Raw genomic sequence first — 23,416 nt, 5'->3', positions numbered from 1 at the left:
AGTAGGGGCTCGGTGGCATATGGTAATCGCTCTTTGGAGCTGGAATTTCCGATTAGTAGCTAGTTCGAACGGGTTTCGTTCATGAGGGCATGAATACCGGACTAGTTGTTCAGTTGCAAAGGGAAGTCGTGTGTGGGAGCTAGGATACCAGGCTGGTGGCTCAGTTGCAAGTAAGAAAGGGTTGCACTGCAAGGCCACCGGCTCGGTCGCAAAGGGAAGTCGAGCGTGGGGCCTAGGGTGCCAGGCTGTTGTCTCGGCTGCCAGTAGAAATGGATTGGACTGCGAGGTCACTGGCTCGGTCACAAGATGTACTTGACCAAGGAAGCCGGGATGCCAGACTGTTGATTCGAGATTATATAAAGCTGCCCGTGCGGTTCTTTGACTCGGGGTAAGTTGAGACATTGTGGTGCTTCACACATTGACATCCGTCGCTTCGCTTCTCACCAACCCACTGTAGATTGGACAAGCATCTAAATGTAAAAGTCTAAGACATATAATACTGAGATAGAATTCGACTTATGAGAAAAGTACATGAAGATAGTAAATAAGAAGCGATCTGATTGGGGAAGCTTTCATTATTTCTCTAGTACATGAATTTTCGCTGATCCGAGTTATCCGAGGTAGGTTCCTATACATCAGCCCCTACCCTGCGTCCTAGTGCATCATCGTTAATAATATTACAGTTATGGCCTGTTTCTTTCTCCTTCTGTAAACACAAGCCATCCAAGGTCCGGGTCATCCTCGGCAAAGGCCGATCGGACTCGGTTTATGCAAGGCGTGATAGTCAAGAGAATTCCTGTTTGGTGGTAATTTACTAGACCGCTAGGGTTCCTTATCATAAGATTAGCGAATATACAATTTCAGAATATTATCTGGTTGCAACCATCCTGTTTCTATTGCTTACGTTCAGGGTAGGGTACTACGTAGCAGCCTGGGCCAGGGTGCTGCAGACGGCTGATTCAGATGGGCGAACTTGGTACTGTTCGGTCTACCTACTCTGTACGTGCGGCTGGTCGTACTATGTAAAGACAAATTGAAGGGACCCATATTCGAGATTCCGCCCCACATTATAGACTCAACGACTAAGTTTCCTCGAATCATGGTAGGTGATAGGTCACCCTGGCTAGGGTATCATTCTTTCTTGCCCCTTCCTTCCCTCCCTTTACCCAACAAACGCGGACCTGGTCAAAACCACTGCTGAGAACATTTCACATACAGGTAGAGGAATCGGAATAAATGCCTGTCTCAATAGAAGTTACGAACATCTGATAATTCTTTGCATACATTTCCCATTTTCCACGTATCAATGAACTTGCATGCAATGTTTCAGGACATTGATGCCTTATCTCGTCGCTCAGTCTTTTAATACTGGGGTATGAAATCTCACCAAGGCGATCAACAACCGGAAGAAGGAACGGAGCTACTCCAGGCTCCGCAAGCTCGCTTGCGAGAGCCTGGATCTTTCCACCCCGATTTAGTATAGCTCGTGTACTCTCCTCGTCATAGCGGTATTTAGCCGCAAAGGCACTCTGCATTCCACCACGGAAGCCTTCGCGATAGATATTTTCCCAGAATTTATTATTGTCTTTTCTGGTATCAAAATCTGGGTAATCCTTGAAATACTGCCAGGTCTTCGCTTGGACATCCAGCAAATAACGAAGCTTCTCAGACTTAGGGGTTTTTCTGGAGATTTTACTCGGTGGGTTGCTTGCAAAGATGTCCTCGTATCGATCGCCATTAAGGAAACGAATCATTTGTTGTTCCTCATTGCGCAGGGTATTGATAACCTGCGTAATCGTGTTCCAGTCTTTCCGGAAAGGTGGGTTTAACTCCGTGTTTGGATTAGAGAGATGTGGATCACTGCTGTGCTCCATTGTTCTAAGGCTCTGGTATCCCTGATCCTGGACCGGTAGTACAGGACTGCAAAGTATCTGGAGTCTCTTGTGTTCAGGGATACGTCGTAAGAACGGGGCAACCAATGATTCAAACTCAATGTCGCTTCGCGTAAGGTTTGCCTGGCTGTCGGAGTAGCCCATGCATACGAAATCACACGGGCGTTTACCCGGGCTAAATCGAACCAGTGTGCCTGCCTGGATAACCAAAACCCGGTTATAGCCGACTGAAATTGGTTCCCACCTTGACCCAGACCGATCTGTATCCGGCTGGAACCAATCATATACCCGATGTACATCCCAAGCAAAGGAGCCAGAGCATATTTCAAAGAATCCATTCCCACTACAGAGCTCTTCAGCGAGTGGTCGAAATAGGACAACAAGCCGAGATTTCTTGTCACTGGGAGTACCAATGACAAAGGTCTGCGGCTGAGTGCTCTCACCGTCGTAACGGACAATTCTCGGCTCTATGTAATGTTTATTTTGCTCCTTTCCCAAATAGAAGAGCAGGGACTAGAAATACTCAGTACTCTGTATAGATGTAATACAACATGCAAAAGAGGATAACATACTGAAGCTCCTCGATGCATGTGGTCGCGGACTAAAGTGGAGAATTTTGAATCGGGATTTCGCCATATTGTGAAGTTTCCGATTAACGTTGGTCTTTCCCCATTTTGAGCAGTCCTTAAATCTTTGATGGATTTTTCAGATGGCGATGATACTCCTTCGAGGAAACTATAACCATCTCCCTCCATACTGAGTTGAGTCTAACGTTTTGTATTGTTTTATTACTGTGGAGAGATTCGTTTGGCTCTATTGTGGTGTGAGCGGGGTAGGCACGTGATCTATCATAACATCCAGGAAGTAGGACTGCATAGCACCGGCCAATAGTATATGAGAGGATGATAATGTAGATCAGGAATGATATCTGCTCCATTAAAGCAGGAGACTACAACGATGTGACAGGATAACAGACTACGACGTGACAGGATATCGGACAAAGATTCATTGAACGTTATATGGCCCTCTTATATTACGTATAGCGTATAATTAAGAGTTACACGCTTCCGGCTAAGATGTATACGCCCAGAGCACGGTATGTTGCGCTGTGTTCTCGCGATGGAAGGGCTCAACCCAGTTAAAATCTCCCCTTCTCCCTAGTAACCGTAATTCTCCGGTAAAGATGATGCTGTGTGATTATATCTATTACCTGCTTTGAAGCCAGCGTTTCTTCGTTCAACACGATTACTTATTCTACACATTACCTGCTTCACTTTGTGCTGGTACTACGGACGCCTGGCATCTCGGCTTTCTATATAGAAAGCTTTCCCAAATGCCTCCACAGATGCCAATCCAGGACGTGGCATACTGAATGTATTCGGTTCTTTTGGATTTCTAACAGGGGCTTTTAGCCACAATTGTTTCGTTAAGAGAATGCTTTAGGAAGGTGGGGCTTTCTGTTATTGGGCACAACCTCCCAACTACTCCGTACATACACACATTACCGTTTCTATTATCGGGGGAGAAATTATTTGCCTTCTACACATATCACACCCTTGGTCAGAGCTGTGTAACTCCGCTAGAGTGTGTACAAAGACCGGACCAGGAAAGAAGAGTAGCTGGTAGTAGCCGAAGATATCCTAATCTCAGTTGCGGAGTGAGACACAGTATTAGATTCTAGTTGCTCTGAGCTATTGAATGACGCGAGGCAGCCGTCACCACCTTTGTTACTACTGGTGATCATAAGGGATGTGTACCAAAGTGAAGTGGGCTATTACCCATGATGCCCACCAGGTTAAACCAGATACGAGGAGAGAGATACTTTAGATTTGATAGAACCAAATGTACATACACTGCTGCCAATGGTTCTCCTTCCTAATCCATATACAAAACATAGGCGTATACTCTTACATTCAACCGAGCTGTCTTGTTATACGAGTGTCATGCACTGTATCGATCACCTAAAGGTGCGATCTGCTGAGAAATTGGTATGTGTAATCGAAGATTACAGTTAGGTGGGGCGGTTTCTACGGGATAACCCTCATGAAGTCAGAGCCCACTTGAAGGATCTCCTACAAGAACAAGAAAGGGCCCATATGATTGGTGTGAAACTTATGTTATCTGGTAGGCGAGTCATATCCTCTATATGTCGGTCACCAGGCTAACCATAACAATCTAGGTAACGAAGATCCTGGAAATGGACCGTGATGCGGAGGGCTGTGATTGGTCACTTCCTGGCCGTGATCAGAAATATCATGGGCAGTGGTTCGGACGGCCTTAGCTTGAGTCGGGAAATGGTACAATACAGCAAGGGAGGGACGGAGGGAGGGGATATAACACGCCAAGTAAAATAGCCTGTCATCTGGTGTCATGATTCAAGGATTCCTAGAGGCTGTTGGTCTTATAGCTATTGTGGGGCTATTCTTCGAATAGTATGTGTTTCGTTTCTCGTATATATTACATACGAGCCATATGTACGGAGCAGATACCATCAGGTACTGGTATATCATTCCTGGTCCGCAACGAGCAGCATCGGTGGGGCTGTTCTGGACTTTGCATAGCTGGAGGAGGTAATAATACTGAGGACTACCGCCCTTAAGACCTGGATTTCTTCTATATGCCCCGATCCTGTCCTTGCCCAGGCCTTTATACCTTCATCTTCGATGAGCCATTCAGACTCTTCAGGAACCCATGAGCCTAAGGCTCACTTGGAGATGTAAGAAGTGTCTCATATAAAATTACATGATCTTCTAATAGCAGATCTTCTAGCTATAGCGAACCTATAGGGGATGACTATAAAGAACGGGAAATACGATATGGTCGAGAATATCCTCAGAAACATGGTGACCGACACCCCTGGCCAATCGATGAGGTATACTCTTCTACTTTGGTATTCCTCTCACATCAATCGAACATTGCTGATGATAACAGTACGAAGAATCGCGACAACGTAAGTCTACCTTGCTCTTATTCATGATACCGGTCTGATTCTGAGAAGGCGAGCAAGCCGTTCGACTACAAGAACTAGAGCAGTGGGGACACCAATTTTCGATAACAACACGAACAGGAAATGTGCTTGATCTGAGGACTGGCTTTGGTCTATGGGCAATGCACTTTGGTATGACTCTCATCTTCACAAATCAAGCCTTACAATTAATCTTGGTTATAGCTGACAAGAATCCTGGTTGCCGGGTAAACCGTGATTGATCTCATGTCAGTAAGAACCAAGCTGAATGAAACAGGTTTTTGGCGTTGATTTTGTGTATATGCAGCCTTGGGAGTATGTTTGTGGCATAATGATCTAGTCCTGGATTAATTTATCCATAGGGTACCCTTGAACTGTGATTTTCACATTATTGATCTTACACAACCTGATTGGTGGGAAATATATGTGGACATCAGCCTCGTGCATATCAATGACCTCGGCGGTGACATCTCGCTGCTGAAATGTCTACTGGCTGGAGCATTCAGGTATGTATAGGAGGCTATGTTTATGTTTACATACCCAGCTAACCAAAGTTGATTACAGATGCTGTATGCCATGTGGAGTGGTAGAGCTCCACGGAATCACACTCGATCTTTACAACCGAAAAGGCCCGGCGTATAGTTTCTACAAAGATCTACAGACAGCCTACTATAAAGATGAAAGACAGCTCAGTTTACCTGAACGGTATGGCAGTGAACTATCAAATCATGGCTTTATCAATGTGGCTTCGCATCAGTATAGGATCCCTTTAAAGTCGGAATACTCTACCCATTTACAAAAGAGGTTCCTAAAGACCTGGCTCGATGGTCTAGAGGCACTCGCCCTTGATTTGATGACGAAACATCTGGGATGGACACGCGAAAGAACATTACTTGAATGCGCATTGGCACGTGAGGAGCTTCACAATGGAACCGATGGATTCCTAACTATGTAAGTACCCCCTCTTACGGTCACTTCTCATATCAACTGAAGATAAGCCTGGACAGATGGAATGTACATGGGTCGCGGCCATAGATCGTGATGTCAGCCTCTGAGGGCTCCAGGCCGGGTATTTTCGATCATGAAAGTGGTGCGATAGAAGTATTTACGGCCACAACTTGTTGCATCATCTTGTTCATGGCAGTTTCGATGTTTAGTTTGTTTGATGAGCTATGCAATATCGCTGTTCTGCAATCCCTATTTCGGGTTCCAGGCATTATTTCTGTTGAAGTGTCATACCTGGCAAATTATAAAACTCATTCTGCAGAAGAGTTATTGTTACTTATATAACATCTATATGGACCTTGAATGTGGCGCATGCAACGTATTTCCGAGTACAGAAGATCCATCCACCGGGAGCGGCGCACAGGAGCAGTGTTCCCATCTCACATCTTTCTAGTCCACCTAACCGTCGAAATATTTGCGATTCGAGTGCACCCTAGAACTTAGTACGGTTGCACCTTTCATGTCCATCTTGCCACTAGCTCCGCGGAACGGGAAGATTTGCTACTCATTACTCTCAGCAGCACTTATCTTTAACCATGGACAGTGCACCTAATCGACCTCTCATGGATGATCAAAAGGAGAATCTCCCTATCGCTCTTGCTGTAATAATACGAACGTACACTCACTACCAGGTCTCTACGAACCTCCAAGGTCATTGTTTTATCTCACTCAAAAAGAGCCATAATACTATTTCAATGGTGCCAAGTGGTGTGAGCTTCTCTTCCTTGGCAGACAATTCCAAAATGGATGGGGCTGAGGTCTGTACCAATGCTAATCAGCGCATGGCGAAACGACCAACTCACGCATGCTTTAACTGCCACAATCGCAAAGTCAGGGCAATGATCCATCCATTCTGTTGCAGGTGCTCAGAGGAGCTATGAACTTACTGAATGGTCAAAATATCTATACAAAACCAAGTTTAATTGATCCTGTGCTATTCATACAAGTGATCTGGTCGGCATAGAGTGATCGACTGAAGCCATGCATTTCTTGTTCCGTATTAGGAGAATATGCCATGTGTAGATATGTTATCAGCGACCAAGACCGGGACTCACTCGAGAATTCGGAATTCTTCGAAAACTTACAGCAAGAAAAAATCATACTTCAAGCTCAGCTTACAGAAATAGAATGGCTAGCGAAGTTTACCTCCACTAAAGCTACACAGAGGGGTAAGATCAAGACCAGAGCATTATGACATCACGGTAGTTAATCATTGGCTCAATGAATCCACCGAACAGTGTACACTGCGGAGCTTATGGTACTATGCTATCAGCTGCGCCTATTGGATGGCTCACAGCGTCCGACGGTTGGGAATTTTGAACAATGGGCCCAGAACCGTGCAACGAACAGAGAAATGGCGCAGCAGTCCGCCTCGCAAAGGGCGCAGTTCGCGACAAGAGATCGGGCCCTAACTGATACCCGGTCTCGAAAAAGAGTTTTCTTTTGCGGGAAATCACTCAACAGATGCCTTGTAGTGACGCAGGACAAGCGCTAAGTGACGTCCATTTGTTCGAAAAGACCACGCTCCTCCATTGGTAAGCATATAAATACAAGCGATGATATATTTGTCAATATCAGCTACGCTCATTGAACACGTGTTCGCTAGAGCGGTCTGATACTAGCCGAGATTGGTCAAGTATAATCACCTAAAATTGTGATCAACAGATCAGAAACTCCCAAGTTCTCGTGTAACCCTTGCTAGCATGGTCCAGTACCCGGCATTTCCGGGCATGATGGCGCCAATCATGGTTCTAAATGGCACAGAGACCTTGTAAACATGAGGCATTACAACGGCGGACAGCGACAGCCCGAGGTCTCGCAGCAGGAGTGGAGGCGTGTTGCTATGGACAATGAGATAAATCATGCCAGATGCAACAATGACCCTCCAGGCGCCCGCCCAGCAGGCCCATCATATACTGGCCGGAGTATAGGCCGGCTGGGGCCTAGATGCTGCGGTGACCCCAAGTGTCCAGATCCCAGGGTTCTGTTGTCGTAACGGGAAATACTGAAAAAAAAAAAATAAATAAATAAATAAAATAAAAATAAAAAAAAGAATAAAAGAGGAGCAAACGATATTGATACAATGGTAGGTGGGTCAAATGAGGGAATTTATCTTCGGCTCATACTATCGCCCAATGTCGTCTGGCTTTCTATTGTAGGAAGGAGGGACGTCAGCTAGCTAATAACTAACTAGCTAGTTAGTTAATGTAAGCAACGGTTGGGCGGTCCATCCTGCTATCCCATATAGAAGATGTCTTTTTGATATTATTATATCTCAGCGAATACTAGACTTGAGAAGCTCTAACTTACATATACAGTATATATATAAGAGTGAATAACTGATAATCTTTTTCGGATTTTTATAATCCTCCTTCATATGGAATATATTAAACTTTTATCAAAGACAGATAGAATACAGATAATGTAATATAATATACTACTAAATATATTCAAACCGATTTTTAGACAGTATCGAAGAGTTCTTTATATTAATTGTAGTCTGTATATAAAAATTGATTTTGCTCAGACTTCTGATGGTTAAGATATCTTCTGCCTGGAAAAGGATCGTTTGTATAGGATTACCACATGGGCCGCCCAACCGTTGATTATGTTATTGGCATTGGCTGAGTCGGCCCTTTGAGCTGCTTGAGGTTTCAGTGTCGCATCTCTTACGGGCAGGATAGCTATCTAGCCTACAGCGGTGCCGCCACATGTGGCCCCATCTCGCATAGTGCCTTGGAGTCTCATGCTAATGTAGCAGCAGACTAAAAGACTGCGTCGGCTTTGTGCTTTCGACAATGGTTCCTGGCGACCTCCATGGCGGCGTGTCCGCACTGTAGGTGTGGTGCTAAAAGTGATCAAGTACCCACCCAGTCTCGCAGCCAACCGGTCCTGACGGTTGTTTCCTGGCGCCAGGTGCTGCTGGTTCCGCCAGCTACCAGTTCTCCATGGTGAGTTGTCCAGCACTGAAAGGCTAAGTCCATATATATTGAGCAACCCCTATCTCTCTGCCGGGCAGGTGGGATTGCCACCGGTGTGGACCCGCCAGGGCATGGAAGGGTTTTCACAAGGCTAGCGAGGCGGATCTTTGGGAATGTTACATACATGCAGGATGGCACTTCGTCATAAGATATTTTAGACGCCAATTCTACGTGCCCTGCCTAGTGTATGCAGGTAAAACAAGAGGTATGCACCGCACATAAATAGGCCATACCTCCCTCCTTGATCAAGGTCGGGGTGCTTGGCTAAGGATATCTTACAAAGTCGGAATCTCATCGTGGTTCGAAGTTTCTTCCAGAGGTGCTCTAGCACGCTGTTTATACACAACCAGCTCACAACAAGCATCTATACTTGGGTTGTCTCTGATGATCAATAGCGCCGGGTAAGTCAAGATGGTCAACTCAAGCGTTGTCTTACAACCGTCATTTCAGCAAACGCCACTCCGTCTGCTTTGGCTGTTGATAGACCTTGTTTTCACGCTTGACTAATACGCAGTCATTAGCGAAAGGATGCTCTGCCAGTGGAATCGTTGCGGTCAGGTTTTCGATACGGCGCTGGATCTTTGGATCCATATGGAGCAATGTCATATCCCTCCTTCTCGCTATAAATGCTCGTCTTGCAGCATAGTTCTTGGAACGTGCCAGCAGGCATACGTCCATGCCGTCAGTCAGCATGAGGTGTCGCACAAGCATACGACTTATCACGGCGGCGAAAAGAATTTCCTCAACTTTCTAGATGGGTCGGAATCCAAGGTTTTGTGCTCCTTCTTGATCATCTTCTAGGAAGTCAAGGAAGATCGGGCAAATCGCAGTGGTGCACTTGTTTGTTTTCGAGATCGTGAGGTTGCGTTTACTACTCGTGTACCGAAAAGCATACTATATATAAAATCTACACGTGTGACGTTCTGTTGTCTACGTGATTGCCACCATCCAGCACAAACACCATGTGTGCCGCGTCAAATGTCCAGACACGATGGTGAACGTAGAGCTAATCGTCAAGAAAAGGCCAAGTTGGAATTTAATCTGATAGCAAGCGTGAAAACAAGATGTTGGTGCGCCTACTCCCTAGTAGGCAAGGCTGCTTATCGGCATCACGTGACCATATACACTTTGTTTACTTCAGCTCGCGCCCAGCTACTCCGTACGTAGCCTAGATAACGACGATTCAAGCAGCTTTAGCCTCAACTCTCCCCTTCTAATGAACGTTCCTATGGTGTAACATATATTGCTGAGTATGTATATCGGGCCCATTACACTACAATCTAAGTATGACCGCAGAGGCAGCTGGAGCCAAGTGATAAACAAACTAGCTTCGTTGTTAGACTAGACAAGGAGATACGCAAAGCTCGACCACACATACAGAGAAAAACAATTGGAAGACATGGGAGGGCGTCAGACGGCAGAAGAGCAGGTTGGCACGGGGTACTTGTAAATCCGTTTCCGAACACAAATCTAGGGCCGGTAAAAAGCGGGGTGTCGGCCCTACTTTAATCCGACTTCCAGCTACTCAAGGTCAGAAGGGAGAAACCTGGAGCCAGGAGGGAGATGATGACGTGGCCAGGTCATGTGACCACCGCCATCCCCACAGGCCCTGACAGTCCTCGAGGAGACACAGAGTTTGTCAGGAAAGTAATACTGAAGCAAATCCAAGGGGAGTATCCTGAAGCACCATGTCTGCGGGTTTTGACCCGCTGCGAACCAGTGAGGGATAATGAGAACATCCGGCATAGTTCTGACTGACCATTTTGGCTTCGATATCCTGCTTCAGTTCCAGATACATTGTCTCTGTATCGTTTTACTCTAGCCTTGAGAAGAAGGCCTCAATCCCAGATATTGCCAAAGTCAGTTCAACACTAGTCATACTTGGACAGACGGAATAATGAACGGCAAGGGAAAACATATCGCGCGACTTTCGCTTAACCAGAGCTTTGTTTCTCTCAACAATGCTTAAGCGCTCTGTCGAAACACCCCCAATCTGCAGGGCCAATTTCAAATTCTCAATGGAGTATTGTCTGAAGCCAGGGACAAATTAACGGGACCGGTTCTTCATTGCTTGAAAGTGAAGGAGTCGATCGCTCAAACAGGCGGAGGCTAGTACCAGCCTGTGGACACGCGCTTTCGAAGCAGCCTGCCAGGGTCAAGAAAAATTTACCGGGAGAGACGAATCTCTGCAATCAGAGAACATTTTGCCTACTGCATGAATAGGCGTGGATTTTTTTATTAGGCTCTCAGGAATATCCCTACAATGCTTTGGCTGGGGAGTAGAAAAGCGAGAGAGCAGGATAAAGGTGAAGGGCATAGACGCATATCTTATTGCTGCAAATAACACCTGTTGATTTATAGCTTGCCGTACATATCGCCCTGAGGTTGAAACAAGCAACACATCACCCAGAGCAGAATAATGATGAGAATAGATTACTTTAGCTCCAGCACATCTGAGACGCTCCGTGAAAAACAGGCACTTTACAAACATTGGTCTATAGGAAGAGGAACTGAGTGTGCATTGTCCCATACCAGGAACTCGCCTAGAACACAGTGCAACTAAGCCCGGAATTTTCAGACGTATGCACCTTTGGATAGCACTGCTTTCTTAAGATGCTGGACTATCATCTGGTGACGAGGGTTGGGATAACAGAGCGGGTTCTTTCTCAGCGGCGCTGTGGCATGACGCCTCCCTGGACGGAGATTTCATACCTTTTCTATTAAAGTCACAATCCGACAGAACAAGACTCCTCCTAATTAACTGCTCATCATGGTATGGCGCATTCATAAACTCCTTAGTCAAGGCTTCATGAGACTTCAGGTTAAAGTCTTTTTCAGGCCCTGTAGACGGAAACAATCCATCCAACACCACTGAGTCTCTGGCGTAAGGGCAGTGGACAGAGCTAGCGACAGCAGTTTTGTGAGCCAATCTTGCTTTGGATCTAGACGAGCCTACACTTACGTATCGATGGCACCGGGAGGTATAGATCCTGGCGTGGCATGTGCATTCTTCTGGTCAGGTGGATGCGGACACGAATCGATCGATTGATTAGCGTCAGACTCTGTCTCAGCTGACTGGTAATCCTGGTCGAAGAGAAAGTTTGGACTCATGCCTACCAAAGGGGACCACCAGATCAGGCACTCTCCGTCAACCTTTGTTTGATCTAGAACACGGCAGCCGACTAATTTCGTTAGCGGCATTAACATCGCACCATTGTTATACTAACCTGGAACGTCATTGACCCTGGTCACCATTGACCAAGCTCGTTCCAGTGAAAGAACCTCTGCGTATTCAACGGTAATATCCACAGAGATTGTCTCCATTTCTCTATGAATTGGAGAGGAAAATGAGATGTGCAGTCCGAGCTTCTGTTCTCGCATCCGTCAGTATTTATTATCCGAATTTCATGCAACCTTTCACATAGTTTGGCTGGAAGTGGGACAGTGCAAGGACCTATTGTGCCCTTCCTGCAAGGAGACGATATTATACTACACAGGTATGGTGCTCGCAGATTTTCAGGCACAGACTGAATGCCTGTGGCAAATCTCGACTCGTTGAAACAAAGCACTTACGGTATGTAACTTTTGGGGGCTTCAATGCCCTCCCTGATTATTGGTTACTCTATGGCGTATTTGCGTCGTGTTACTCAAACCCTGCTTCCTTGATCTGGATTGTTCGACTGGTCGAGTCTCGGTGATCTTCACCACCACCTCTGTCATTATGCATCTGTTAATCTTCTCAACAAACGCCACAATTGCCATCTGTCAATTATCTCGCAAAATATTATTTTCTTTGCGGACAACACGCCTGTGCACCATTTGACTGTTCACTTATCTTGGACAAAGGATATTTATGGGGTTACATTAAGAAAAGCTAAAAGGATGGAAGGCGCTTATGCGGCCGTTGCAGATCCAGATCGACTCTCCTGGGCCGCCCAGGGTGCCCGACAGATGCAACGAATGTCATTAGAAGATACACCACCGAATTTGCATACGAGAGCCCCTTAACAGGGTTTCTAACAGAGATAGTACGAGAATCGATGATAACCAGAAATGCTTTTCTTGACTTGGACATCCAATCAACATGCTGGAACGATCATCAGAATGTACAACGAAACAGTTAAGGATGCATAGATGCAACAGGCTCAGCGCTAGCTGGCTAGTCGTGCAAGATCAGGACAACGCTGGCAACCTACCACCGAGGGTGAGGGGAGACGTCATGGTGCTTGTAGGCTTTGCTCGGTAGGCCCATTGGCTGTCTATTATAGGAGGACAGCACATAACGCCCCACCGTGCTGAAGCTACTAATCCACCCCAGTTCGTCGGTTCGGCCTCTAAAGGGTAACATAGACGATATGCATACGACTAATGCTGGGTTACTGGGCTAAGGAAGTGTGCTCAATTGGTGGTAGATTGGTAAAAGAAAAATAACAGAAAAAGACAAAGCAAAAGACGAGAAAAAGACAACACAACATCCATTTCGAATGCAGTCAAGGCCGCCCTCACTGCAGAGGTGGGTATTTACTCTCTAGGTCTGGTTGATGCTTTTAAAATCGTACTTGTAGCCTCCAGGCAGCGAATTTCGAAAATAGCACCTCCGGCAACGGAACGGACATGTTGTTGTCCTGTTGAGATTATCAAACGCTGCATTAAGACGCTGCACTATATCGCAGGCAATAGACTCTAGTATATCAAAAACAGTTTAAATATGCTGGATCGTAGTTCTTCTTTAGCCGGAAAGTAAGCCACTCAGGCGCTACGGGCTGGGCATTCCTGCTCTATGCCGGTACATACCATACCGGTTTACCCATCTTTACCGTCAGCGCGAGCGTGGTGGCGCTGAGACCGAGTTCACCGAGGAGGAGCTGGAGACCACCATGAAGAACCAGTCCCCTGGTTCCCCTCAGCTGTCCATCATGTCCTCATGAGCAGGTTTCGTTCTTGGCATGAATCTCATACTTCTCAGCATTCGATCCTGCACATTTGCAATCGGCAACGATCAAGCCCTCATAGTCTGATGAAGGTAATTTCATCGACACCTGCTGGTTTAGAGTTTCCGGGTTTGTTGATTGTGCCCAGCTGGATAATACGCGTACTTCTCATAGTGCCTACCATTTTATGGATGATGCCATACACTAGCGTTTTTCTTTTCTTCTTGGACCACCTTAGGCCGCATGCGTTGCAGGGTTCTTTTCTTCCATCGGATCCAACCCTCCATAGCGGTGATGTACGGGCCGAACATTCCGCACAATTTCCTTCAAGCGGTGCTCATTTTTGTCTCCAAAGTCCTCTTCTGTAAGCAGGTCTCCGCACCGTCGGTACCCTTCTAATTGCTTTGTTCGTATGGTCAACGTCGCGTGGATGCAGCGTCTTCTCAGAGCTCATATTATATTGAACCCTTACCTGAAACGGGATGTGAACAGGGGTCAATCTCCCCTTCTTTGTATCTAGTGCAAGGCGCAGCCTCCAGCGTGCATCAGGCTAGAGCCCTTTCCCGCCGCCATCTTCCCTTTATTCAATTCCATTCCCACCTCCTATCGTCACCCCCTCAATGAGTTACTAGTATCCTGCACTTTCCCTCCTTTCACCCCACCCTCCCTCCTCCCACCATTTCGACAACCGAGCCACAAAAACGGCAGTGAAAACTCGCCTCTTCTACAGTCCACTGGTCATCCATTATCTGCATTGCTCCCACCTCGCCGCAACCCGTCCTTGTACTTCTCATGGCGGGTACCAGACTGAACGGTGGAATCGCCCTTGTGACTGGTGTAAGTCAGCCGTCGCCGTTTTGCTTCCTTCGTATCGAGAACCCACAGAAGCGAAGATTAAATCGAACGTGACTGAGAACTCAATCTGCAGGCCGCATCAGGCATTGGGAAAGATGTCTGCTTCGCTCTCGCCGAAGCCGGCGTCGAAGCAATCCTCCTGGCGGACCTGAACCTTTCTACAGATCTCACTCGCCAGGAGTGTCAAAAGTTCGCCTCCCACTCCAACTTCCGTGCCTTGTCGGTAATGGTAGACGTCACCGATGAGGCCAGCGTCGACAATATGGTCCAGCGCGCCGTGAGCGAGCTCGGGCGTATTGACTACTGCGTGCACTCCGCGGGCATCTCTGGTAACTCGCGCACCCGCACCGCATCCCTGAACATCGACGCATTCGACCGATCCATGAGAACCAACTCCCGCGGGACTCTGCTGGTGCTGCGGGCTGTCTCCCATGCCATGTCGCTGCAAGAGCCACGCTTGCACACCAGCACGCGCAGCAACATGACCCGCAGTCTGGGCCGCGGGTCGATCGTCGTGCTGTCTTCGATCAATGGCCTGATCTCAGTGCCCGGCATGATGCCGTACACGGCATCCAAGCACGCGACCATCGGGATTGCCCAAACCGCCGCCGTCGACAACTTTGAGCATCACATCCGCGTGAACATTGTATGCCCGTCATGGACCGATACGCCCATGATGCAGAAGACAATCAGCAACGTCCCTACTTTGGAGCAGGCAATTGCGAAACTGTGCCCCCTCGGGAGGCTCGCCATGCCAGAGGAGGTATCTGATGCAGTCGCGTTTCTCTGTAGCCCGGCCGCTTCCTTTATCAATGGAGAAAGTCTGGTGATTGATGCAGGCTTCAGCTTGACGGGGTTCCGGATGGGCCACTAAATGCTGCGATTGCAGTCGAGCGGGGTTTCGTAGATACTAGGTGCCATAAAAAGGATCGATCCCATCTTTTTCAAAATCTCTTCCATGAAATGCGAGCATTGATTACTACTGCCTAATACTATGTTCATAGCTTCGCGGGTTTCCCAACGCGGGGGTTGACCGTTGCAGAGGGCCACTGTAATCTCTTTCATGCAAGTGAGACGCTTGCTGGCGCGTTTTGTATTAGAGTAGCGGCAAATGCATTTTTACTGTAGGACTGCATTGGCCATGATCCAATGTCTGTATCTGAGAGACCTCGTCATGGAGTGTGTAATGGACCAAACCAGGGGTGAGCATCTAGGAGTACGATAGGCCGGCGAAGGAAACTAAAAGCGTCGTTATGTGTCACGATCCCTGCATTCCTTTGCAATAATATTTCTTTCCTCATTAAGACATTCGATGAGTTGCACCGCTCTCCCCGAGTTCGATTCACACGCAACTCAAAACACTATTCGTTGATAACCGCGTCACAGCAGAACAATATTCTCGCAATTGCCCAACCGAAGTCTACCGCCAATCTCAATTTCTCGGAGGAAACGGAACTGCCCCTGCTTAGAACATCGATTTAGGGGTGTTTTCTTTTTCTTTTCTTTTTCTGTGTCAAATCCCTCTTCCATGCACAGGGTCTGAGTGAATTCTGGTGGGGTCCCCGACAATTATGAAATGACGAAAGCGAACTTTCTGTGAGCATATCTGCTTTCCATCGTGTCAGGAACACACAAGAGGCGATTGGCTGATATGGATTCTATGGGTAAGGAGAGAGACCCTCTGCGGAATCGACTAGATGACTAGGAATAGAATGGTGTCAATGGCCAGACCAACAAATCCTTTTTCACCTCCAACTCAGCTTTCCCCCCAACCTGCATCTTTTTAAACCTTTTAGCCGCCTTTCCCGCAAATATGATGCCATTGTATCTTGGCCGAAATATAGGCCTACTTGAGCTCAGATTTACAGGGGCACACAATCACTGGACTTCTTACGGCCATCTCTGGCGGTGCTTTTCGCAGAATGTTACCGTACATTTTTCATTCTCTTTACCCCTTATAGACTTCCCGTTTTCTTGTCACTACATACGTACCTTCAGAACTTAAACATATATATAATTATATGTTTTAGAATCGTACTGAGGTTCAAGACATGCTTGGAAATGACCTACAAAGGGGTTAATAATCTGGCTGGGCTGATATATCAAATTGTTTATACAAACATTTCCCTAATTGCATTCATAAACCTGATACATAAAGCAACATTCAAATTCAAACTCTCCTCGCGCATTCCTCGCCAGATCCACAGTCAGCGAAATCTGGTGAAGGTTTACGCTAATGCGATGTGACGGTAAAATACAACTTCAGGGAAACAGGGTACCTCGAATGGGCTAGCCAGTCGGTGAATCGTCCCAACCCACAACTGAATAATATATATAACAAGAGGGAAAAAAAAAAAAAAAAAAAAAAAAAAAAAAAAAAAAAAAAAAGAGGAGGGGAAGAAAAATAGCATACGCCTTCTTGTACAAGTGAGATCCATCCCCTGACTATGCTCACTTGGTGTTGATACTGTGGACAGTAAGATTGGTGTCTTCTCCGTTATACAGCCATATGGTGAAGGGGTACTTCCATGCTCGGAGGTTCTCTAAACAGGGAGAAAGCCTACAATCTAACAATTGAAATATCTCTGCCTCTCCAGCAATATTTCAGGCCGTCATGTAGTAGAGGGAGGCTCATCGAATTTGTTCTAAAACTAGCTACCCTCTTGCAGCATGAGCCATTTTCAGTGAGACTAGGGTTCAACTCTCGGATATCTGAACCCTTCGAGTATGGGCCACTTTTACTGTAGTCATCACTTGAGGCAGCATCAACTGTATCAATCAAAATCTAGAACTCGCTCAGAAGTCCCGGCATCGGGCAGAAAGGCACTGATCGAATTACCCCCAGTACCATTCCAGATGATATGCTTTACGTCAAGACGGATTGTAGTAATTGAGAAACCCTACTCAGATAATGAACCCAACTGATCTGTGATCCGGTTTGCGTAAACAGGGTACTGGCTTCAATGAGTGGTATCAGCATTCAAATAAGCAGGTGAGTGGGAGAACTCATTGTTATATTCAATAGAAATTGTGAGTGACCGGTAAGGGAGCACTGATCAACTGCAAGATTCAACGATCGGGCACAATTCTTACCCAGGGACTAAACACCCAATACAATACCTACTAGATCATACTTGAATTGGCCAGCTATAGGCAATCTAAGTGTACTTGTTCGCTGGGGTTTTCATAATCACTTCACCTTGAACTGTTAGTTACAAGGGTTCCGATTCGTTGTACTCTGGAAGAGAATTGGGTTTCAGAAAATAAAGGTACCCAACTCAATTTTCTACATATAAGAGAAAATATCCCGAAAGAGAAACACTGGCCAGAATATTAAAGCAAGATTATCTAACTAAGCCATTTCTTGTCATTGCTTCATCTTTTTTTTTCCCTTCTCCTTTTCTTTAATGAAAACTACCCACTCCTCTCCATGTGTGTTAGAAGAGAAGCATAAGATCAAATCCGTACTAAACTAGACCAGGCGGTCCATAGACCACTGTGCAAGTAGCTTTGCGTGTCCCCAATCAGATATTGGTAACTCACGCCACTGCTGTACCGGGAAACACCGTAAAAGATGACAAGGACCCTCCCGGGATTGTAAAGTAGCACATCCACCAATTCAGGGCAAGGGAATAAGGGGTTAATGCCATAGACAGGCATGAATGTGGCCCGTATGCGAAGCCGGGCGACGATGACCAGTATTGGTCCAGGGACTAAGAAGTCAAAGGTTCGCTCTCTGGAGGTCGTAACATGTGCCCATAAAACTCAGCTGGAGCTCGAGCGCCTTTTTACGCTCCATCAACGTCTGGCTTTCCTGAAGTCTCCTGAACTGCTGCTGGGAAGTCTGGCTCTGCTCCCGAAGACTGAACACCAGCTGCTGCTGCTATATGCAGCGGGTGCGCTAGGTACTCCAACAGCTGGCGTGGCATATTGTTCTCTTGGCGAAGTAAGTACTTAATTATCCAGGCCATGTAGTCAATGAGAAAGATGGCAGCTTGAACGATATGTTCCTTGGATTCTGGTAGGCCCTTGGAAGGGTTCCAACCGGCTTGCTCCAGGAAGAAATCATGAATGCGACGGTCCAGCTCACGGTGCAGCTGGCTGAGGTTCTTCCGTCGGTTCCCCTCTGCAATTCTGTGCCTTTCCCTTTGGTTACCTAAACCCGCTGGGGCCGTGCTTGCATTGCGCTTCCGCCCGCACGGCTGCTGCAACGGCGGCTTGCGGTTGATGTTCGTGGGGGCGATGAGGTTCAGAATTTGAGGACAGGAAAGCTCTTGCGGCCACATGGACACCTTCTGGAATTGGTCGGATTGCAAGGAACACTCCGCCGAGCGTGCCGATGAACTAATGGCCACAACGCGCCTTTCCACTGCCGACCGTATCGATCTACCTGGGCAGGTGTACTGAGATCTTGAAGCGCTGGAGGCATAGGCGTTGGCACTGAACGGGTCTAGGGGTCCGCGGGGCAAGGGCTCCACGCATGGGAGCGGAGGCAGGCGACGATCCTCGCTCCTGTCTGCCACGAGAGGCCCGCTGGACTGGGAGCTTACACTGTAAGAGACAAAGTATCTCAGAAACTGCATCTGTTGGTAATGTTCAGGGGCCACTCACGGGAGGACACGTCGTCCAGGGATGCCGTCAATTATGGAGCACATGCTTTCGTACATTACGGTGATGAGAGTCCTTGCTGAGTGTAGGATGGGAGACGGGGCGTACTGCAGCTGCAGAGTTATACGTCGGTTGTTTGTCTAGATGCAAGAAGGTGTGTCTCCGATATGTATAATTGCAAGCAGGATGTTTCGGCTTCATGCAACCAAATGCATCACCGAAGCAATGACAGGATTCAGCCTAATGGCCACAAAGACGCTGATGGAATCAGGTGGAAGGCACGGTAATTTTAAGAGAATCTGACGGTGGTCTCACCCTCTATATATCTCTTGATGTTTCTAGCTTTACTATTTCATATTTCTTATTCTTGTGACTTTCCCCTTTTGTATGTTTACGTCCTCGCTTTATCTACATAGTACCTCTAGCCGTCGCCTTACCTCTAACTTTGACCTTCTGCGCCGCTACCTCTTCTGGCTGTCACCTCCAACATCGTTCCTCCCGATTGAGAACATACCAGGGTGCATAGAGGGGCTTTCAGCATAGTTCAACCGTTCATTCAATAGTACTCTGCCTCCAAACCCCATCACAGTGGGGCCGGCTATCTGAGATGGGGAACAGTCGCGGGGCGAGTACTGGATCGACGAATCAAAGTACCATGATCTCGCGAGAGAGTCAGATGCGGGATCACAGCCACTTAACTTGTCACTGCCGCAGTGGTTCGTGATCTACATGGGGTAATGGATATCCACCCTCCTTGCATCTCGAATATCAATAGTCCGCCCGGGTTAATGGCCAAGGGCAACCACTCATTTCACACCTCGGATTTTGGTCAAGGCGTCAATGTATCTACGAACCCAGGGGCATCGAGGTCTTAATGTCACCGGCCGATGTAAAGATTGATGCAGGGTATAGGAAAGCAGATCCTAACCCCGGGAGGATAAGACGGAACCTAATAGCACAAAGCAAGGATATCTCAGTAGGAAGCCGATAGCCCTTACCACTTGGGGAGGATCTGTGGAGAAAAAAAGAACAGATGCATTTGTCACAAGTCATCAGACTGCTGGCCTATAGTTACTGGTCAAAAATGAGATGGCTCCTGAGTGCATACAGCAGAATTATTGCATCCTTGACTATGCCGTGGTGTCACACAGTGCTCATGCCCATACAACACATCCGTTTCTGAAAAGATCACCTTCGCACATGTCAGCGCAAACAAGGCCAGTCAAACTAACCAGCAGACGCTATCCAGGCTCTCGTTTCTTGGGTGTGTTGAGAGGCCTGGAAATTGCACAAGGTAAGCGCGAAATTACTTTCACGATCACTACGGTCATTGCGCAATGGATCTATCAGGTAGACATTAATTCGTCTCCCGACTAAGTCCATACAAAGTTGGTCCTGCATTTGGTGGACGTGGATGGAATAGCTGTGGGTTGGAGAATGCTTACGTAGGATGTCGATCTTCCTGGCGAGATGCGCTACGGCCAGGCTGACCCCCTGCCCCTTGGCATCAGCTAATGTCACAATAGTAATCGTGTACGCCTGTCATAAAAAAGTAAGATCTACCCATACAGTAATATTTCCTGTACTAGGTGGGCCTGACTACACAGTGAACATCGTATTGCAGCTAGAGAAACCACCGCTAATCAGCATGGCTCTGACATGGGGATGCACATAACATACAGTTTCCATACGGTGCCTACAAACCTTGACTGCGCTCATGAAGCTTACAGAACCAATTTGGAGTGTAGAGCGTGGGGAAAGCACTAAAAATTCTAAAAAGGATAGTGCGTCCATAGCTCCTCCCGCTTGAGGAGGGAGTATGTAGCACAACTTATTGTCTTCCAAGGGGAAGTCGCGTGACCCTACTGATGGGCAGTTGGCCTTTCATTTGCAAAACGAGGAATGGGGAAACATATTTCAGTATCTGCAAGATAGGCGAATGGCCATGAGTTTTATGGCTGCGGTGCAATCTGATGGACACGTTCTGGCCGCGACCCAAGTTGAAGAAGAGAATGCCTCGTAGACCGGATTCTGGCTAGCGGATGGACGGAAGATGGATGTAGTACTGTATGCCTTCAAGTGAGCTTGAGTCAGAGTCCGCGTCTTCAGATGACGAGACTTAAGCTAAACTCTGAATCTTAAATGTCAATAACATGGAAGAGTACAGTACAACTTTACAGGAGACTTGGACACAGCAGAGAGTGTAAATGAGTGTGCTAAATCCGCTGCCCGGGCAATCCGACGAGCTGGTCACTCTTTACCGCGAGCACGACGGTGTGTGGTTTGCACGGAACTAACCGATTCGTGGACGTGGTTCACGCTCCCTGTCGGCACGTGTATTGTCGATCCTGTTTGGCAGCCCTCTTCGAGTCTTCAATGACAGACGAGTCCCTCTTTCTTCCGCGATGCTGTCGACAACTCATAAGTCTGACCACTGCTCGCATATTCTTGAAGTCTGCTTTGGTACGGCAGTATTAGAAAAAGAAGGTTGAATACAGTACAGTAGAGCTGTGCAAGCAAGTGCTAGGGCCCGAGCACCCTGGTACTCTTATCAGTATGAATAATCTGGCATCGACCTACCAGAATCAGGGACGATTGAAGAAAGCGGAAGACCTGGAAGTACAAGTAATGCAAGTACGCAAGTGAGTGCTAGGACTAGAGTACCCTGGTACTCTTACAAGCATGGCCAATCTGGCATCGACCTACAAGAAACAGGGACGATTGAAGGAAGTAGAAGAGCTGGAAGTACAAGTATTAGAGCTTCGCAAGCAAGTACTATAGTCTGAGTATCCTGATACTCTTACCAGCATGAGCAACCTAGCCTTTTCATGGAAAGGCCAGGGAAAGGTTCCAAATTCTCTGGCTCTGATACATAAAACAGTGTGCAGAGCTCCGCCGCAACCTGCTGGGTCCAGATCACTCAGATACCATATCCTCTTCTGATACTCTCAGTGACTGGGAGACAGCGGTAGATTCCCCGATATGGTATAGCTGAGAAAGCATACTTGCGTTTTCTTTCCTTGCCTTTCCTTGTCTCTACTTTTTTCAAAGACCTCCCTTAAATGGAGGGTCTGGGATGGCTGATGTTAATATAGAAGTTGTCTTCAATAATAGATAGTGGTCGATCATTCTAGCAGAGTCATCACCCTGAGTAATATGAATACGTTATAGAAGTATTTTTGACGTCGTGTCGAGAGGCAAATGATACCACCGTTCGTTATGACTCTGTAACACACTTACCGTTATTGGTTAGCATGCGGATTTCAATCTTGGCAGTGGGGCCTCGAGAAAAGAAAACAGTAACACAGGCGGAAGGGGATTCTGAATCTCACGGTAAGGTAGCAACCGCACAGGAGAATGGCTGGCAACGTTGCTTTTCATGCTGGCGAATGGTGGAATTAGATCATGGTTGCAACCATATGACATTCGACGCCTTGTTCCCTTTTTGCCCAACCTCTACATCCCTTTTATATTTGTTGTTGCTGTTGTGATTTGAGTTGTCTTCCCTAAGACTCCAAATCTGACGGAATTCGATAATAGCTGTCGCTGCGGGGCCGAATTCTGCTACAATTGCGGAATGGAGGGGAAGAATTGCCAGTGTGAGCAATGGAACGAGCATGGTCTCCTTGCACGTGCATATCAAATCATTGATCGAGAAGCAAACCAGCCGGCAGCTGCGACGCCCCGGCAAGACGCCGACGAGGCCATTCTGGAGGGTCAGCTCGTACCGGAGGCTCACGAGCCTCGCTTTCAAACTCAGGGGGTGCAAGCTGAAGACGCAATTGTGGCAGACGAGGAATCATCTGCAACTGTAGAAGCTCCTCCTTTCCCCACTGCTCGGACAGCACGAGAATCTTTGGTTGCAAGAACTGTCCAAGAGCTCAGAGACAATCATGACTGCGGGCATAGCAAATGGAAATACTTACGTGGGCCTCATCGATGTGAATGGTGCTTTCATCATTTGCGGGAGTATATATTCGAGTGTCGTCAATGCCGGATTCAAGCGTGCAACCGGTGCAGAAGGAACAGACTCTCACCGAAGTGAATATAAAAACGGGTTTCAAAAGTAAAAGATATTTAACTAACAAAATATGTTGAAAGGTGCCAAGAACGTTTTTTGGATATAACTGTATACAGACTAGTTGCGAGAATGCTAGGGTTTGAAAGAGTTGGGGAGAG

General features: G+C 47.1%; 9 protein-coding genes across 9 annotated transcripts; 6 read left to right on the top strand and 3 right to left on the bottom strand.

Moving 5' to 3' along the window:
* Window positions 1-1,208: 1,208 nt before the first annotated feature.
* On the bottom strand, window positions 1,209-2,647 carry An08g11730 (hypothetical protein; the record flags this gene model as incomplete). Its single annotated transcript, XM_059749465.1, has 2 exons — window positions 1,209-2,405; window positions 2,465-2,647. The coding sequence occupies 2 exons, from the start codon at window positions 2,645-2,647 to the stop codon at window positions 1,209-1,211; spliced, it is 1,380 nt and encodes a 459-aa protein (XP_059606259.1).
* Window positions 2,648-3,835: 1,188 nt separating this feature from the next.
* On the top strand, window positions 3,836-7,357 carry An08g11720 (hypothetical protein; the record flags this gene model as incomplete). Its single annotated transcript, XM_059749463.1, has 11 exons — window positions 3,836-3,880; window positions 4,072-4,157; window positions 4,300-4,324; window positions 4,454-4,608; window positions 4,662-4,842; window positions 5,135-5,172; window positions 5,220-5,363; window positions 5,422-5,808; window positions 6,407-6,620; window positions 6,827-7,031; window positions 7,101-7,357. The coding sequence occupies 11 exons, from the start codon at window positions 3,836-3,838 to the stop codon at window positions 7,355-7,357; spliced, it is 1,737 nt and encodes a 578-aa protein (XP_059606258.1).
* A 282-nt stretch (window positions 7,358-7,639) lies between these two features.
* On the top strand, window positions 7,640-8,201 carry An08g11710 (uncharacterized protein; the record flags this gene model as incomplete). Its single annotated transcript, XM_059749462.1, has 4 exons — window positions 7,640-7,843; window positions 7,916-7,948; window positions 8,061-8,069; window positions 8,181-8,201. The coding sequence occupies 4 exons, from the start codon at window positions 7,640-7,642 to the stop codon at window positions 8,199-8,201; spliced, it is 267 nt and encodes an 88-aa protein (XP_059606257.1).
* A 1,170-nt stretch (window positions 8,202-9,371) lies between these two features.
* An08g11700 (hypothetical protein) lies at window positions 9,372-10,601 on the top strand (the record flags this gene model as incomplete). Its single annotated transcript, XM_059749461.1, has 4 exons — window positions 9,372-9,539; window positions 9,645-9,704; window positions 10,189-10,272; window positions 10,365-10,601. The coding sequence occupies 4 exons, from the start codon at window positions 9,372-9,374 to the stop codon at window positions 10,599-10,601; spliced, it is 549 nt and encodes a 182-aa protein (XP_059606256.1).
* Window positions 10,602-11,801: 1,200 nt separating this feature from the next.
* Window positions 11,802-12,563, bottom strand: An08g11690 (hypothetical protein; the record flags this gene model as incomplete). The annotated part of the gene is made up of 4 exons (XM_059749460.1): window positions 11,802-12,025; window positions 12,071-12,217; window positions 12,417-12,449; window positions 12,497-12,563. The coding sequence occupies 4 exons, from the start codon at window positions 12,561-12,563 to the stop codon at window positions 11,802-11,804; spliced, it is 471 nt and encodes a 156-aa protein (XP_059606255.1).
* A 2,003-nt stretch (window positions 12,564-14,566) lies between these two features.
* On the top strand, window positions 14,567-15,503 carry An08g11680 (uncharacterized protein; the record flags this gene model as incomplete). Its single annotated transcript, XM_059749459.1, has 3 exons — window positions 14,567-14,611; window positions 14,703-15,067; window positions 15,122-15,503. The coding sequence occupies 3 exons, from the start codon at window positions 14,567-14,569 to the stop codon at window positions 15,501-15,503; spliced, it is 792 nt and encodes a 263-aa protein (XP_059606254.1).
* Window positions 15,504-18,417: 2,914 nt separating this feature from the next.
* Window positions 18,418-21,031, bottom strand: An08g11670 (uncharacterized protein; the record flags this gene model as incomplete). Its single annotated transcript, XM_059749458.1, has 9 exons — window positions 18,418-19,180; window positions 19,241-19,350; window positions 19,586-19,617; window positions 19,752-19,962; window positions 20,236-20,249; window positions 20,470-20,580; window positions 20,683-20,776; window positions 20,807-20,836; window positions 20,942-21,031. The coding sequence occupies 9 exons, from the start codon at window positions 21,029-21,031 to the stop codon at window positions 18,418-18,420; spliced, it is 1,455 nt and encodes a 484-aa protein (XP_059606253.1).
* Window positions 21,032-21,444: 413 nt separating this feature from the next.
* An08g11660 (uncharacterized protein) lies at window positions 21,445-22,180 on the top strand (the record flags this gene model as incomplete). The annotated part of the gene is given in 2 exon segments (XM_059749457.1): window positions 21,445-21,486; window positions 21,716-22,180. Coding segments are annotated over 2 exon segments (507 nt in total).
* Window positions 22,181-22,313: 133 nt separating this feature from the next.
* Window positions 22,314-22,952, top strand: An08g11650 (uncharacterized protein; the record flags this gene model as incomplete). The annotated part of the gene is made up of 3 exons (XM_059749456.1): window positions 22,314-22,322; window positions 22,435-22,673; window positions 22,778-22,952. Coding segments are annotated over 3 exons (423 nt in total), but the record flags the coding sequence as incomplete, so codon positions are not given.
* Window positions 22,953-23,416: the final 464 nt, after the last annotated feature.

Source organism: Aspergillus niger (genome assembly GCF_000002855.4).
Source record: "Aspergillus niger supercontig An08".
In the NCBI taxonomy this organism is placed as follows: domain Eukaryota; kingdom Fungi; phylum Ascomycota; class Eurotiomycetes; order Eurotiales; family Aspergillaceae; genus Aspergillus; species Aspergillus niger.
The sequence above is the reverse complement of the archived record's forward strand: the minus strand, read 5'-3'. Positions and strand labels throughout refer to the sequence as shown.